The 16,634-nt window shown below is 49.1% G+C and overlaps 1 protein-coding gene across 3 annotated transcripts in view; it reads right to left on the bottom strand.

Moving 5' to 3' along the window:
• Nucleotides 1–316: 316 nt before the first annotated feature.
• The window catches only part of LOC125629607 (butyrophilin subfamily 3 member A3-like), a 40,483-nt gene continuing 24,165 nt past the window's right edge, over nt 317–16,634 (bottom strand). For all 3 annotated transcript variants that reach the window (XM_075127379.1, XM_075127381.1, XM_075127380.1), the window contains 5 exons: nt 3,821–3,853; nt 3,691–3,723; nt 2,873–2,893; nt 2,742–2,768; nt 317–1,332 (listed from right to left, as the gene is read on the bottom strand). In XM_075127379.1, the coding sequence (XP_074983480.1) occupies nt 830–1,332; nt 2,742–2,768; nt 2,873–2,893; nt 3,691–3,723; nt 3,821–3,853 (617 nt within the window). In that variant the 3' untranslated portion in view covers nt 317–829. The remainder of the gene's footprint in view (nt 1,333–2,741; nt 2,769–2,872; nt 2,894–3,690; nt 3,724–3,820; nt 3,854–16,634) is intronic.

The following is a 16,634-nucleotide window of genomic DNA, read 5'->3' as shown; positions in this document are numbered from 1 at the left end:
GGTCTGACTGGATGATCTCATGGTCCCTTCTGACCTAAAACTCTACATGGAGTTGGTGTAGGACATACCTGTCATTTTGGGTTTAGGTTCAGCATTCCTGGATGCTGTGAACCCCATGATCAACACTCATCCAGAGAACCGGAGCTCCCTCCATTCCTCTGACTCCATTTCTTTCACCAGTAATGTCGCAGAACATGGTTACTGGTTAGGAATCTACTTTCTTGGAGCCTTTTATCCAGTTTGGACAATGTGATGTTTTGGGACAGGGTTTGACACATGTTCTTACCCCTTCCACTTATCAATGATGATCAATTGATAAATTACAGTACTAAGAATCAGGAAACATTCATTGATTATGTGCAATTACAGGTGTTAATTAGAGCTGAACAAAAGTTTTCATTCAAAAAATATCTTGAGGAAATTTGGCCGGTTTACAAAAAGAGATTTTTTTGTGAAAACATTTGGATTTTCTTGAGGGTTTTTTTTTTTTCCATTATTACAAAATTTTCAACTTAAACCTTTCATTTGGGCGGAGGGGTCCCATTATGTATTGTTTATTGGGTTCTGTTCTATTCTATGTAGCTTCTTACACCACACTCATCACCATAATATCAGGATTTCTTCTGCTTTGCCAATTTTGAGCCCTCAGCTTAGTCAAATGGTAGGATTTTCAAAACTGAAAATATTCATTCTGGAAAATTCCAAGTTTTGAGAAGAATAAAAAAATAATGGAAAATATTTAAAAATGAAAAATTAGTCCATTTCGGAAAACAACAGAACAAAAAACGTCTTTGACCAGTGAGAGGTGCTATCCCCACAATGCCATATCTCAGGGACACAGCGTGATTGGGGAGTAGACCCAGAAGAAAGGGTGGAGCTGCCCAGTGAAAGAGCTGGTGAAAGTGTAGATTGGGGCCTCCATACCAGGATGATAAAATGACACCAGGCCCCGCTCATAGTCCAGATACACTCCGATCTTCCCAGGGCTCCCAGTCAGGGGCAGGAGGGTCTCTGGGGAGGTGCGAGCCCGGTAATGGCTCCCACACTGATCCACGGCCCAGATCCTCTCCTCAGGAGAAAAGCAGATCCAGCCCTTCCTCCTGACAGATTCTTTGGCCACCCCCACAGCCCAGGTCCTACCACCTCCAACCGCTACCTCCCAGTAGTGTTTCCCCGAGGCAAACCCTTCCGAGCCCAGCACGCAGGTTTCACTGTCAAATCTCTCAGGGTTGTCAGGCACGTCCTGCTGCAGGCCCCTCCATTTCACAGATTGCCGATTCTTAGAGACCTTGAGGCTGGGATGAGCCGTGTCCGGATCCAGACTCACCATCGCTGCAGAGATAGGGCAGAGCATCAGGGGCAGAGTGCAGCCCACTGCATAGGTGCTGACTCCGTGGGTGCTACAGGGCTGGAGTACGCACGGGGAAAAATTAGTGGGTGCTCTGCACCCACTAGCAGCCAAGCTCCCCCCCCACCTCACTTCACCTAACCTCTGCCTCCTCCCCTGAGCACGCTGTGTCCCTGCTTCCCCTAGCTCCCAGTGCTTGCAACCACAAAACAGCTGTTTCGCGGTGTAACAAGCTCTGGGAGGGAGGGGGGAGGAGCGGGAACGTGGCACACTCAGGGGAGGAGGCGGAGCCGGGGAGGGGATTTGGGGAAGGAGTCCAATAGGGGCAGGGAGGGGGAGGAGTTGAGGCAGGGACTTTGGGGAAGGGGTTGGAATGGGGCGGGGCAGGGGTGGAGTCAGGGCAGGGCTGGGGGTAGAGGAGGGGTCGAGCACCCACTGGCACCAGCAGAAGTTGGTGCCTATGCCCATCGAGGCTGTTTCCCATCCTCCTGCCAGCTCTGTCTTGGCTAGGACACTCTCTGATTTCCTGCCTCTAACTCCCAGGGATCTGCTTCTCTGCATTTCACTGCAGCTCTCCTCCCAGGCAAAAGGGGCAAATAGTTCCCCTGGAAGAGCTGGAGATGCCTCTAGCTCCCATTGGGCCTGTCTGTAACCTCTACAGAGGCCCCAGTAAGGAACGAGCTCAGGTGTTACACACACGGACATCATTTCAACCATTAAAAGAACTCAGTAGTCACCCACCACAAAATCTGTGCTCTGGGGCTGCTACCACGTCTCCACAGCTAAGACAGCACCTGAGTTTCCAATCTACACCCGAGTTGGGAGCCCTCTATTCTAATACCCACAAAGTCCTATCAGACTCAAATTTGGTAGATTTGGTCCAGGTCTGAGGTAGAATTTTTCTGCCATATTTGAACTGAATTAGCCAAAGGGCTACTGATTGACAACTCCGTAAAAACAGAGATTTCACCATAGTCCAAAAAGCATTAAGACAATTACCCGCAGCCAGTTAAGGTAATTTACACAGTTTCCTAGAACCCTTCTAGTTCATGAAGTTAATTAATAACAACACAACACATGAGAATTCACCATATGTGTCCAGTAAAACCCCAACTCTGAACCATAATTACCAACGGCTGCGAGCACCTACCCCCCTGAATTGACAGCAGGTAAGTTCCCGGCCTTAGGAGCACTCTGACTTATTGCAGTTACACTGGAGAGCTCGGGACTCCATACTTAAGTGTGAGCATTTGTTTTATGCAAGTAAACTGGGGACGAATCTGGCATTTTCATTGACCATACTGCTCTTTCCCTGTGACTTCTGGCATGTGCGCATCTGCTGGGCAGCAGAGTGGTGCAGGGGGTCTGACATTAAAATACCAGCTTCACTTACCTGCATTTTTGCTGACTTTACTCCAGCCTGAAATCAAACACACCAAGAGGTGAGCACTCCCCGGAGCACGGACTGCCGGCAAAGGACACAATGTCATCTGGGGTGGGGGAAAGGGGACACATGGCACTTACCAAGTTCGGCCAGGGATTTCTCTGCAAACAGAGAGACATAGGTATGCAGTCAGTTCTACAACAGCTCCTGGGTTAGGGAATCTGCCTTTAAAGGACCACTTTGCCCTTTCCACTGTGCTCTCCGCTGCGCTCTTCCCGCCAAGGTCTCCTGGCCTGAGCTCCATCCTCATAGAGCTCTTAGTGGCTTTGGGCTCTGTAGATTACACCCCCCTTCTTGGCATCTGACCCTCGCTGGGCTCCTATGGCCCTGCCCTAGCTGGGCTCACCTGTGGTGTAGTGTCCACACTCCCCATGTGCCAGGCAGCTTGGTGAGGGGCTAGGCCCTGATAACATGGCAGTGAGGGTTTAATGAGCTAACCCTTGGCCCTGGACACTGGATCTCAGCTCATGGGCCCAGCAACATGAGCTGGCTCCTTCTCACTGAGTTTGTGCCTCAAAGTGTCAGAGAGTGCTAGGAGACTTTGGGACTGCGCTGAGCCCCTGTTTCCAGGGCATCAGAATCCCCCCCACCCCTCCATTCCTTTAAATTCAGTAGCAAAAAGGTACGTGGGCCAAGGCAGACCCACCAGTTTTGGATATGGACATTCCCCTGTGTGCAGATTTTAAAGGAAGGGGCTGAAATCAGGCTTATGATGGAAACTGAGCAGCAACCTTATCTATGGAGCAGTTACCCCACTCGATGATTAGTCAGAGCTCCCCGTCCGTTTGATTCCCAGAGCCTCTCCTAACAGATAAGTGCAGAGACAAAAGCCAAAGTCTGTCTGACTATGTACAGTGAGAGAAACTTGTTCAAGCCTCCGGAGAGCCCAGACATTTACCTCTCTCGTTCTCCAGCTCAGCGCGCAGAATCTCTGGAAGAGAAAAGGAAGAAAGAGGCGAGGTTTCATCTTGTTGCATTAGCTGGGTTATTCCTACTGTTATTTCAGGGAACTTGTCCCAGGAACTTACCTCTCTCTTTCTCCAGTTCAGATCGCAGGTTTTCTAAAGAAAGAAGAGTCAAAGAGGTGAGATTCTGGGGGGCAATGGTCCCCTCTCATACTAGCAAAGAGCTGCCATCATAGATTCACAGAGTTCAGGGCCAGAAGGGTTGTAGTCTGACCTCCTGTACATCACAGACCTTAGACCCTCACTCAGTCACCGGTGTACCAGGCCTAAGGTTACACTTTAGTCACGGGTATTTTTAGAGAAAGTTGTGGACAGGTCATGGGCAATAAACAAAAAAATTCCCCACCTGTGACCAGTTCATGATTCATACCATAAGTCCCCCTAAGTAAATCTCAGCGGGGCTGCTGCTGGAGGGGGAGCAGGGCCAGTGGCACCAGCTGCCAGGGGCCACTGAGCAGCAGCTGCTTCAGCCGCCCGAGGGACCACTGCTCAGGCGCTCTCTGGGGCCAGCCCCACCGGCTGCTGGTCAGGTGGTCCCCGGGGCCAGCTGCCCTGGGCCACTCCAGCAGTGGCTGGCAGTCAGTGCAGCTGGCCGTGGGGCTGTCGGAACAACTGGCTGACCTGATTTGGAAAAAGACGTTGAAAAACTGGAAAAGATGCAGAAAAGAGCCACAAAAATTATTTGAGGGCTGGACAAAATGCCTGACAGCGAGAGACTGACTTATAATAACGGGATTATTCACACACATAAAGTTAAGCTTGTATCTAGCTGAACTGCGGCCCTGAGCTCTCTGGGCCTCAGTTTCCTGAGTGTAAAGCGGGATAAGAAAGGGTTCCTCGCCTTGTGCGGTAACTGCAGTTCTTCGAGTTGTGTGTTACTCCATGCTCTGTGTATTCACAGCCCGGCGCCTCACATCGGAGATTTCAGGTAGCCGTTTCTGTTCGGCCCACACATCCGCTCTCCCCATCTCGTGCTCCGCATTAGGTCAATATAGCGCTGTGCAGACAAACTGCCCCCAGTTCCTTCTCCACCACAGAGCTCATAGGTCAGAGCTCCAGAGCAGGGGGGAAGGAGGGCAAATAGTGGAGCACACACAGGGACACATCTCAGAGAGCGACAGGTACGGCACCAGGTGAGGGACCCTTTCTCCTTCTTGCAGCGGTGTCTCTGTGGGTGTCTCGGCGACTCGGCAGCCGTACCCGTGACGGAGGGGTGGGGTTTCAGAGTCGAGTCTAGTCCTGAGCATCAGAAACTGGAATAAAATATAGCAGAGGATGCAGGGGTGCCGGAACTGGGGGGATCAAGGGGCCAGGCCCTCCCCCCACTTTTTGCCAGCTGTAAAGGCAAGTGATGGTGGGGAGAGGAGTGAGCAGCAGGCGGGGTCTTGGGGGGAAGAGGGAGTGATGCTGGGGTTTTGGGGGAAGGGTTGGTGCAAGGTCAGGGGCTTGGGGAGAAGAGGTAGTGTGAGGTCAGGGCCTTGGGGGCAATGGGTGGCGTGAGCACAGGGAGAAAGGGGCAGGGCCTCAGGCGGGGCATGGCATGTGGGGTGCAGCCACAGTTCAGGTGCCTGTGGGCCCCTCACACACTTCTAAGGTGCCTCTGCTGAGATGTGGGTGACTGCACGATGTTCAGCAAATGTGTGAGCAGATGTCCACGTTTCTGCTCTGCACATGTCTGTGATCGGAACATTCCTGAGTAAGGCTGTGCAAGTGGAGAGAGATCTTCTGGAGTGAGTTTGAACCATACAGGAAGGTGGAATGCCATAATTGTGATAGCAAGGGGTAATGCAGTCTGATATCCATCTCGAGAGTCTTTGTTTAGCGATTGAGGCTCCCTTAGATCTGTCTGCAATGGAGAGAAGTAGTCTGCGAGATTTCCTGAAGGGCTTAATCCTCACCAAATAAAAGGACTCTCCCGACATTGAGAGTGTGTAGTGTCACCTCCCTTTTATCCTGGTGTGGTTTTGGAAAGAAAGTGGGGAGATGGATAAACCGGTTTATGTGGAAGTGTGAAGTTATTTTCAGTAGGAATGTGGGGTACAGTCATAATGTAACCTTATCTTCAAAAACAATTGTAAACAGGGGGTATACCAATAGAGCCCCTATCTCTCCCACTCTCCATGCAGACATATGGCCACTAGGATTGTAGTTTTCATAGAGAGGTGTAGAAGAGAGCAGGAGGCCATGGGTTCGAAGGGAAGTCTTGTAAGAAACCGAAGGGCGTGGTTGAGGTCTCATGACAGTGTAGAACATCTGATTGTGAAGACTGCAAAGAGCTACAAAAGGATCTCACAAAACTGGGTGACTGGGCAACAAAATGGCAGATTAAATTTAATGTTGATAAATGAAAAGTAATGCACATTGGAAAACATAATCCTAACTATACAAGTACAATGATGGGGTCTAAATTAGCTGTTGCCACTCAAGAAAGAGATCTTGGAGTCATTATGGAGCGTTCTCTGAAAACATGCACTCAATGTGCAGCGGTCGTCACAGAAGCAAATAGAATGTTGGGAATCATCAAGAACGGGATCAATAATATGACAGAAAATATCATATCGCCTCTATATAAATCCATGGTACGTCCACATCTTGAATACTGTGTGTAGATGTGGTTGCCCCACCTCAAAAAAGATACATTGGAATTGGAAAAGGTTCAGAAAAGGGCAACAAAAATGATTAGGGGTATAGAATGGCTTCCGTATGAAGAGAGATTAATAAGACTGGGACTTTTCAGCTTGGAAAAGAGGCAACTAAGGGGGGATATGATAGAGGGCTATGAAATCACGAGTGGTATAGAGAAAGTAAATAAGGAAGTGTTATTTACTCCTTCTCATAATACAAGAACAAGGGGCCACCAAATGAAATTAATAAGTAGTGGGTTTAAAACAAACACAAGAAAGTATTTTTTCATGCAACGCACTGTCAACCTCTGGCACTCCTTTCCAGAGGGTGTTGTGAAGGCCAAGACTATAACGGGCTTCAAAAGGAAGCTAGATAGATTCATGGTGGCTAGGTCCATTAATAGCTTTTTGCCAGGATGGGCAGGAATGGTGTCCCTAGCCTCTGTTTGCCAGAAGCTGGGATTGGGTGACAGGGCATGGATCACTTGAGGATAACCTGTCTGTTCATTCCCTTTGGGGCACCTGCCATTGGCCACTGTTGGAAGGCAGGATACTGGCTAGATGGACCTTTGGTCTGACCCAGTATGGCTGTTCTTATGCTCTTATGTTCACACCAACATCTCAGCAGCTCACCTCTTGGGCACACAGAACACTCCTGCGGACACTCTCAGCAGGAACTTTTCCCAGGATCACAAAGGAGAAATAGACCTTTCCATTCTCCACAGCATATTTCTACGTTGGGGAGTCCCAAAGATAGACTTATTCCCCACAGCCAGAAACAAGAAGTGCTCCCCGTTCTGCTCTGGAGCTGTCCTGGGTCATCACTCTCTTGGAGATGCCTTTCTCCTACATTGGAACACAGGTCTCCTCTATGCCTTTCCTCCAATTTCTCTAATGTCAAAGGTCTTGCTTGAGGAAAGAAAAGAAAGGGCCAGGGTTACACTTACAGACCCCTTGTGGCCATGACAACCGTGATTCCCATGCCGTACTCAACTGGCGATTTGCATGCCAATCACTCACCAGCCTGTTCCTCGTCTCCCCTCTCAGGATACTGGCAAGGTCCATCACCCCAATCGACAGGTTCTCCAACTCAATGCTTCCAACTCTTAGAAATGACCTGCTCTGAGTATGTAAAGACCATGTCTACTCAATAGTGGAAGAGATTCCAGCTCTGATGTGACTGGAAACATGTTACCCCTATATCCTCTCCACTACCACTTGTGGTAGATTGCATCCTAGAACTGAAAATGTCAGGGTTATCGCTACGCTCCCTGGAAGTGCATCTCGCTGCCATCACCGCCTTCCATCGTAAGACGACAACAAGATGATGTCTCAGGGCATGAGTAAACCTTGCCACAAATAAGAACATAAGAATGGCCAGACTGGGTCAGACCAAAGGTCCATCAAGCCCAGTATCCTGTCCTCCAACAGTGGCCAATGGCAGGTGCCCCAAAGACCTCTATCATATCCCTCCTTAGTCACCTCTTTTCCAAGCTGCAAAGTCCCAGCCTGATTACTCTCTCCTCATACGGAAACCGTTCTACGGGGTGGTGAATGCACCAGTTCCAGAGTTTCACTGCCTTGGTACAAAGGGAAGGTGAGCTTGCTCTTCCCTAGTGATTTATGTAAAACATACATGCAGTGTTCTCTATCATAATCTTTATATGCTTCCCCCAGTCAGTAGGAGGAAATGTGAACAAGCTTCCCTGACTGCTCTGAGTTCCAGTAAGTAGATATGCAATGTGGATTCGAAGGGGAACCATTTGCCTTGACTAATGTTGGTGTCCAGGAGGGCTCCCCATCCCAGTAGGTATGCATCTGTTGTTATTATTAACGCTGGGGGTGGTTGAGTGAAGGGAACTCCTGAGTAGACACTGTGAGGGTCTTTCCACCAGTTGAGGGAGTTTTTGACTGTTGCGGGCATCAATAGAAGTTTGTTTATACTGTGTGTGCTTGGTATGTGCTGAACCACCACTGAAGCCCGTACATGTGGAGTCTCACGTGATTTATTACAAAGGTGCCTGCCACCATGTGTCCCGGTAGTTGAAGACTATTTCTGACCAAGGTTTGAGGGTTGGCCTGTCCTGTTGAGATTAAGTTGTCTCAGCTGTTGAACCTGCATGAGGGAAGGAAGGCTTTGGCCTCTGCTCCATCTAGGTAGGCCCCTATGAATTCCAGATGTTATACCGGAGTTAATATGGTCTTTTGGATGTCTACTTTTAGAGCCAGTTGGAGGAATAGGTCCATAGTCTTTTGTGGGGGCGTCAAAGCATCATCAAAGGAGCATGCCTTGAGCAGGCAATCGTCCAGATACAGGGATATTATCACTCTTTGTTTGCGAAGGAGCACCACAACCATAGAAAGGGCCTTTGAGAACACTCTGGGTGCAGACAACGAAAGTGGTCTTGTCCCAGAGTGAATACTAGAAACCTTCTGTGGATCGCGATATGGAAGTAAGCATCTTGTAGGTCAAGGGTCGAGAACCAGTCCCCATGGTCCAGAGATGGGATTATTGCTGCCAAAGTCACCTTCTTGAAGCGTTGCATCTTTACAAATCTATTGAGTGATCGTAGATCCAGAATGTGTCTCCAATCACCATTCTTTTTCAGTATCTGGAACTACTTGGAGTTGAAGCCCTTCCCGCTGTGTTGAGTAGGAACTGGTTCTACAGCACCTAGTTCAGAAGATAACTTGTTTCCTGATGTAAAAGCTGCTCATGAGAAGGGTTCCTGAGGAGGGTTGGGGGGGAGCGGTAGGCAGGAGTGAGGGAGGTAAAATGGATCGAATATCCTGTGGAGATGATCTCCAAAACCCACTTGGTCCCAGTTTTGATGAAAAAGAGTAAGGCAGTTGCCAAAGTAGTGGTGATGTTTGTGTTTTTGCAGCAAATTAAAATGGGGGTGGTAACTTGGGTCCTCAAACAACACATCAAAAATTGTGCATAGATGTAGATGACTGTGATGTTGATGACTGTGGGGGAGTTGATCTTCGCTTTTGTATTCATTGTGTTTTCTGTTGGGGTTCATAATGCCTTTGGGGAGGAGAAAATTGATCAGGCTGGGATCTCTGTGTCATCTGTGATTTATTATATCTTCTTTTTTGTGCAGGTGCATAAATTCTCAGTGAATGCAAAGTGGCTCTAGAGTCTTTTAGTATGTGGAGGAATTCATCCATTTTCTCTTCAAATAATTTGGATCTTTCAAATGGAAGGTCCTTCACAGTAGACTGGACTTTCCTTGGAAAGCCAGAAAGGTGAAGCCAGGAAGCTCCGCATGCCCACTGCTGTTGAGATGAAGCGAGCAGCTGTGTCAGCGGTGTTTAGAGAGAGGCCTGCAACAATGTCCTGGCAAGAAGCTGACCCTCAGTAGTGATCACCTGAAACTAATTGGAGATGGTCAATGAAGGTGTTTAATGTAGAATAATTGATATGGTTGTATTTTGCCATAAGAGCTTGGTAATTAGCAATCTTAAATTGCAGGGTCACCTAAGAATATGATTTTCAAGTTGTTTTAAGTTCTGTCATCGGGTGTTGATTTAGCATGGTGCTGTCTGCCATGTTCATTTACAGCATCGATTACAAGGGATTTTGGGAATGGGTGGGAAAATAAAAAATCCGAGTCTTTAGAGGGAACATAATATCTTTATCCGCTCTCTTGCATGTGGGATGTACTGTGCCACATAGTCTTTGCTGGGTCCAGCGATACCTCGTTAATAGTGAGTGCAATACAGGCTGATGATGAAGGGTGTAGGATGTCGAACAGCGTGTGTTGCAAAACCTTGACTTCTTCCAGTGGAATTTGTAGAGAATCCACTTCTCTCTTGATGAAGTCTTGAAATGGTTTGAAGTCATTTGCCAGAGTTGGTGGGGGAGGCATAACAGCTTCATCAGGAGAGGATGAAGAGATGTTAGTCACTGGAGTAATCCCTTTGTCTCATCTCACTGGCTGTTCCTGAAAGTTCTTCTATTGTGGTTCAGGAGATCTAGACAGAGAAGCAGTAGGAGATTGCCTTCTCCTACTGTGATGAGCAACACTAGGGGCCCTCAAGAATTGGAGACTATAGGCCGCCCACAGGTCCCCGTATGGTCACTGAGGTGGTGCAAAGGGCATTGATGGGTGCACCCAAGGGTGTCCATACCAACTGTGTGGGTCATGTCTCTCATGGTGGTAAGCTGGTTCTGCAGAGGTTTCTGGGTGATTCGCTCCCTGGTAGTGGGACAGAGAGCCTTCCAAGGAGACTGAGGAGAATCTGTCATCCTCCTCCTCCTCCTCATCACTTGGAAGAGGTGGAGCTGTCATGGATGCTGTGGGAGACTCCATTGGTACTGCATGTGTGTCTGGGCACTGAGATGTGGTCAGTACCAAGAATGTGTCGGTGCTGAACCGGGGCGACTCAGGCATCTCTGAAACCAGCAAGTCTTCAGGCAAATGAAATTCCTGTGATACCAGAATAACAGGTGGCACTGTTGAGGTAAGCTGAGCAGACGTGGCTCATGTAGAAGGAGCTGACAGTTGTGGGAGTCTTTTGCACTCTGATAAATGGCCGGTAGTGTTGTTCTGGTCTTCTGCTGAGCTGAAGTACTTGGTATCGAGGCCCTAGAGCACTCTATCGGAGATGAGCTTGAGGAGCTGGTTCTCTCTTTACCACCCCTTTCCCCCCCCCACCAAAGGTACCGAACTCCCATAGCCTGTGCCCTTTGGGTTTTTAGGCTTACTGGTGGTACCAGTAGCCGAGGAGCCAGTTATCTCGTGGGTACCCAGTTGTAGATCAGTCAGTACCAAGGTGGTTGATCTTGCTGAGGCTCATGTCTTTGTGGTAGATTCTCTACCCAATGACTTGTAGCCTGCTTTTTTGTGGCTTTTTGAGAGGAATCCAAAAATTTCCTCTTCAAAGCTGCCATAGAGTGTTGAGCCGAGGAAGTGGGAGGATTCGGCCATTTTGGAGACTGTTGTATGGGGGCGGGTGGGGTGGGAGGGTGTCCCAGGGCCAGGGTCAGAGGCTGATCCGACTGAACTTTCCGTCATTAGTAGTCATAGTTTTAGTTCAAGGTTATTCCTAGCCCTTGATATTAATTTCAGGCAGAAAGTACACTCTTAAGGCACGTGTGACTCTCCAAGACAGTGAATGCAGTGGGAATGTACATCACTGACTGGAATTGCTTCTCGGCAGGAGAAGCAACACTTAAACCTGGAAGAGCCAGGCATACCCTGTCCAGATTTCACTTCCCCAGAGGGAAGAGACAAGAAAGAACTAAGGACAGGGAGTTCGCTACTCTTATAACAAAATAAAGAGGGGGGATTATTTTATTGTCCTTTTTTTTTTGAGAAAAGGAAACAGTAGGGGAGTATGAACACTAACTGACTGAAATGCAATGAACGAACACTAATCACTCAAAACAGAAAGTAAAATATGGATGAGGTATTCTCAGCTCGGAGGCTGCTGAGGCCCTGTCTCAGGTCAAGGTGGTTGAGAAGGAGCTGAGGGCAGTTTGCCCGTGCAACGCTCTATAGCTCTAATGCAGGGCCCGAGACAGGGACAGCATCTGTGGGGGCTAAACGGACACCGATCTGAGGCGTAGGGGGCACAAATACACCTGCAGTGGAGCACCCACAGGGACACTACTCAAAGAAGAATGATCCTTCCTCCCACCCTTTGTCTTAGAATCATAGAATCATAGAAACATAGAATATCAGGGTTGGAAGGGACCCCAGAAGGTCATCTAGTCCAACCCCCTGCTCGAAGCAGGACCAATTCCCAGTTAAATCATCCCAGCCAGCGCTTTGTCAAGCCTGACCTTAAAAACCTCTAAGGAAGGAGATTCTACCACCTCCCTAGGTAACGCATTCCAGTGTTTCACCACCCTCTTAGTGAAAAAGTTTTTCCTAATATCCAATCTAAACCTCCCCCACTGCAACTTGAGACCATTACTCCTCGTTCTGTCATCTGCTACCATTGAGAACAGTCTAGAGCCATCCTCTTTGGAACCCCCTTTCAGGTAGTTGAAAGCAGCTATCAAATCCCCCCTCATTCTTCTCTTCTGCAGGCTAAACAATCCCAGCTCCCTCAGCCTCTCCTCATAAGTCATGTGTTCCAGACCCCTAATCATTTTTGTTGCCCTTCGCTGGACTCTCTCCAATTTATCCACATCCTTCTTGAAGTGTGGGGCCCAAAACTGGACACAGTACTCCAGATGAGGCCTCACCAATGTCGAATAGAGGGGAACGATCACGTCCCTCGATCTGCTCGCTATGCCCCTACTTATACATCCCAAAATGCCATTGGCCTTCTTGGCAACAAGGGCACACTGTTGACTCAGATCCAGCTTCTCGTCCACTGTCACCCCTAGGTCCTTTTCCGCAGAACTGGTGCCTAGCCATTCGGTCCCTAGTCTGTAGCTGTGCATTGGGTTCTTCCGTCCTAAGTGCAGGACCCTGCACTTATCCTTATTGAACCTCATTAGATTTCTTTTGGCCCAATCCTCCAATTTGTCTAGGTCCTTCTGTATCCTATCCCTCCCCTCCAGCGTATCTACCACTCCTCCCAGTTTAGTATCATCCGCAAATTTGCTGAGAGTGCAATCCACACCATCCTCCAGATCATTTATGAAGATATTGAACAAAACCGGCCCCAGGACCGACCCTTGGGGCACTCCACTTGATACCGGCTGCCAACTAGACATGGAGCCATTGATCACTACCCGTTGAGCCCGACAATCTAGCCAGCTTTCTACCCACCTTATAGTGCATTCATCCAGCCCATAATTCCTTAACTTGCTGACAAGAATACTGTGGGAGACCGTGTCAAAAGCTTTGCTAAAGTCAAGAAACAATACATCCACTGCTTTCCCTTCATCCACAGAACCAGTAATCTCATCATAAAAGACGATTAGATTAGTCAGGCATGACCTTCCCTTGGTGAATCCATGCTGGCTGTTCCTGATCACTTTCCTCTCATGCAAGTGCTTCAGGATTGATTCTTTGAGGACCTGCTCCATGATTTTTCCAGGGACTGAGGTGAGGCTGACTGGCCTGTAGTTCCCAGGATCCTCCTTCTTCCCTTTTTTAAAGATTGGCACTACATTAGCCTTTTTCCAGTCATCCTGGACTTCCCCGGTTCGCCACGAGTTTTCAAAGATAATGGCCAATGGCTCTGCAATCACAGCCGCCAATTCCTTCAGCACTCTCGGATGCAACTCGTCCGGCCCCATGGACTTGTGCACGTCCAGCTTTTCTAAATAGTCCCTAACCACCTCTATCTCCACAGAGGGCTGGCCATCTCTTCCCCATTTTGTGATGCCCAGCGCAGCAGTCTGGGAGCTGACCTTGTTAGTGAAAACTGAGGCAAAAAAAGCATTGAGTACATTAGCTTTTTCCACATCCTCTGTCACTAGGTTGCCTCCCTCATTCAGTAAGGGGCCCACACATTCCTTGGCTTTCTTCTTGTTGCCAACATACCTGAAGAAACCCTTCTTGTTACTCTTGACATCTCTGGCTAGCTGCAGCTCCAGGTGCGATTTGGCCCTCCTGATATCATTCCTACATGCCCGAGCAATATTTTTATACTCTTCCCTGGTCATATGTCCAACCTTCCACTTCTTGTAAGCTTCTTTTTTATGTTTAAGATCCACTAGGATTTCACCATTAAGCCAAGCTGGTCGCCTGCCATATTTACTATTCTTTCGACTCATTGGGATGGTTTGTCCCTGTAACCTCAACAGGGATTCCTTGAAATACAGCCAGCTCTCCTGGACTCCTTTCCCCTTCAAGTTAGTCCCCCAGGGGATCCTGGCCATCCGTTCCCTGAGGGAGTCGAAGTCTGCTTTCCTGAAGTCCAGGGTCCGTATCCTGCTGCTTACCTTTCTTCCCTGCGTCAGGATCCTGAACTCAACCAACTCATGGTCACTGCCTCCCAGATTCCCATCCACTTTTGCTTCCCCCACTAATTCTACCCGGTTTGTGAGCAGCAGGTCAAGAAAAGCGCCCCCCCTAGTTGGCTCCTCTAGCACTTGCGCCAGGAAATTGTCCCCTACGCTTTCCAAAAACTTCCTGGATTGTCTATGCACCGCTGTATTGCCCTCCCAGCAGATATCAGGAAAATTAAAGTCACCCATGAGAATCAGGGCATGCGATCTAGTAGCTTCCGTGAGCTGCCGGAAGAAAGCCTCATCTACCTCATCCCCCTGGTCCGGTGGTCTATAGCAGACTCCCACCACTACATCACTCTTGTTGCTCACACTTCTAAACTTAATCCAGAGACACTCAGGTTTTTCTGCAGTTTCGTACCGGAGCTCTGAGCAGTCATACTGCTCCCTTACATACAGTGCTACTCCCCCACCTTTTCTGCCCTGCCTGTCCTTCCTGAACAGTTTATAACCATCCATGACAGTACTCCAGTCATGTGAGTTATCCCACCAAGTCTCTGTTATTCCGATCACATCATAGTTCCTTGACATCACCAGGACCTCCAGTTCTCCCTGCTTGTTTCCAAGGCTTTGTGCATTTGTATATAAGCACTTGAGATAACCTGTTGATCGCCCCTCATTCCCAGTATGAGGCAGGAGCCCTCCCCTCACAGACATTCCTGCCTGTGCTTCCTCCCGGTATCCCGCTTTCCCACTTACCTCAGGGCTTTGGTCTCCTTCCCCCGGTGAACCTAGTTTAAAGCCCTCCTCACTAGGTTAGCCAGCCTGCTGGCAAAGATGCTCTTCCCTCTCTTCGTAAGATGGAGCCCGTCTCTGCCCAGCACTCCTCCTTCATGGAACACCATCCCATGGTCAAAGAAACCAAAGCCTTCTCTCCGACACCACCTGCGTAGCCATTCGTTGACTTCCACGATTCGACGCTCCCTACCTAGGCCTTTTCCTTCCACGGGGAGGATGGACGAGAACACCACTTGCGCCTCCAACTCCTTTATCCTTCTTCCTAGAGCCACATAGTCCGCAGTGATCCACTCAAGGTCATTCTTGGCAGTATCATTCGTGCCCACGTGGAGAAGCAGGAAGGGGTAGCGATCCGAGGGCTTGATGAGTCTCGGCAGTCTCTCCGTCACATCGCGAATCTTAGCCCCTGGCAAGCAGCAGACTTCTCGGTTTTCCTGGTCAGGGCGGCAGATAGATGACTCAGTCCCCCAGAGGAGAGAGTCCCCGACCACCACCACCCGCCTTCTCCTCTTGGGAGTGGTGGTCGTGGAACTCCCAACCTTACAGTAACTCCCCACTTAAAGTCGTCCTGGTTAATGTTGTTTCCTTGTTACATGGCTGATCAATTACGGAACATGCTCGTTTAAAGTTGTGCAATGCTCCCTTATAAGGTCGTTTGGCAGCCGCCTGCTTTGTCCACTGCTTGCAGGAAGAGCAGCCCGGTGGAGCTAGCTGGTGGGGGCTTGGAACCAGGGCTTGGAACGGCAGCCCCCGTATCAGCCCCACCATCAGCTCCCCACTCCCCTAAGTTCCCTGTGCAACAGCTGCCCAGCCGGCTATATCAATTGCTGGCAGTTCAGCTGTCCCTCCCCCCACTGCCATGTGCTGCTCCTGCCCTCTGCCTTGGAGCTGCTCCCCGAGCCTTCTGCCTGCTGTATGGGGGAGGGAGGGGAACAGGGGGGCTAATATCAGGGTGTCCCCCTCCCCCCTGCTCCTGCACCCTGCTTACCCCATCTTCCATAGAGCAGGGGGGACACAGGACAGTCCCAGAGGGAGCTTCCTGGCAGCAGCTGAGGTGGGTCTCAGCTTGCTATCTAATTAACAAGGCAGTGTACTTAAGACAGGGATCAGCATACTTAAAGGGGAAATGCACCTCTCTCTCACACACACACACACAGGGTGTGTGACTCTGTCTGCTATGCTGTCTCTCCTCCCTTCGTTCCTTCTGCCTTGTAGAGTGTGAGGCTACATTGACAACAATGAGTTAACCCTTGAGGGATCAGGCAAGTGCTAGTTCATCACTCAGCAGCAAGGCATTCCCTGGGAAACATCCCACCCTCTGACTCCTCCACCTCAGCCAAGCTTCACAATCATCACTGCGGTGTACAGTATTAAATCACTTGTTTAAAACTTATACTGTGTGTATATATATATATAATATAACATAGTCTTTTGTCTGGTGAAAAACATTTCCCTGGAACCTAACCCCCCCATTTACATTAATTCTTATGGGGAAATTGGATTCGCTTAAAGAGGCAGCTAAAAGCTATGCCCCAAACAGCCCAGTGCTGGTGTGATTTTTCCAGAGTGGCCAATCAGGTTGTGGGCTGGCTTG

The sequence above is a fragment of the Caretta caretta genome, chromosome 4, assembly GCF_965140235.1.
Source record: "Caretta caretta isolate rCarCar2 chromosome 4, rCarCar1.hap1, whole genome shotgun sequence".
In the NCBI taxonomy this organism is placed as follows: domain Eukaryota; kingdom Metazoa; phylum Chordata; order Testudines; family Cheloniidae; genus Caretta; species Caretta caretta.
Note: the sequence above shows the minus strand (reverse complement) of the source record. Positions and strands in the feature narration are given on the sequence as shown.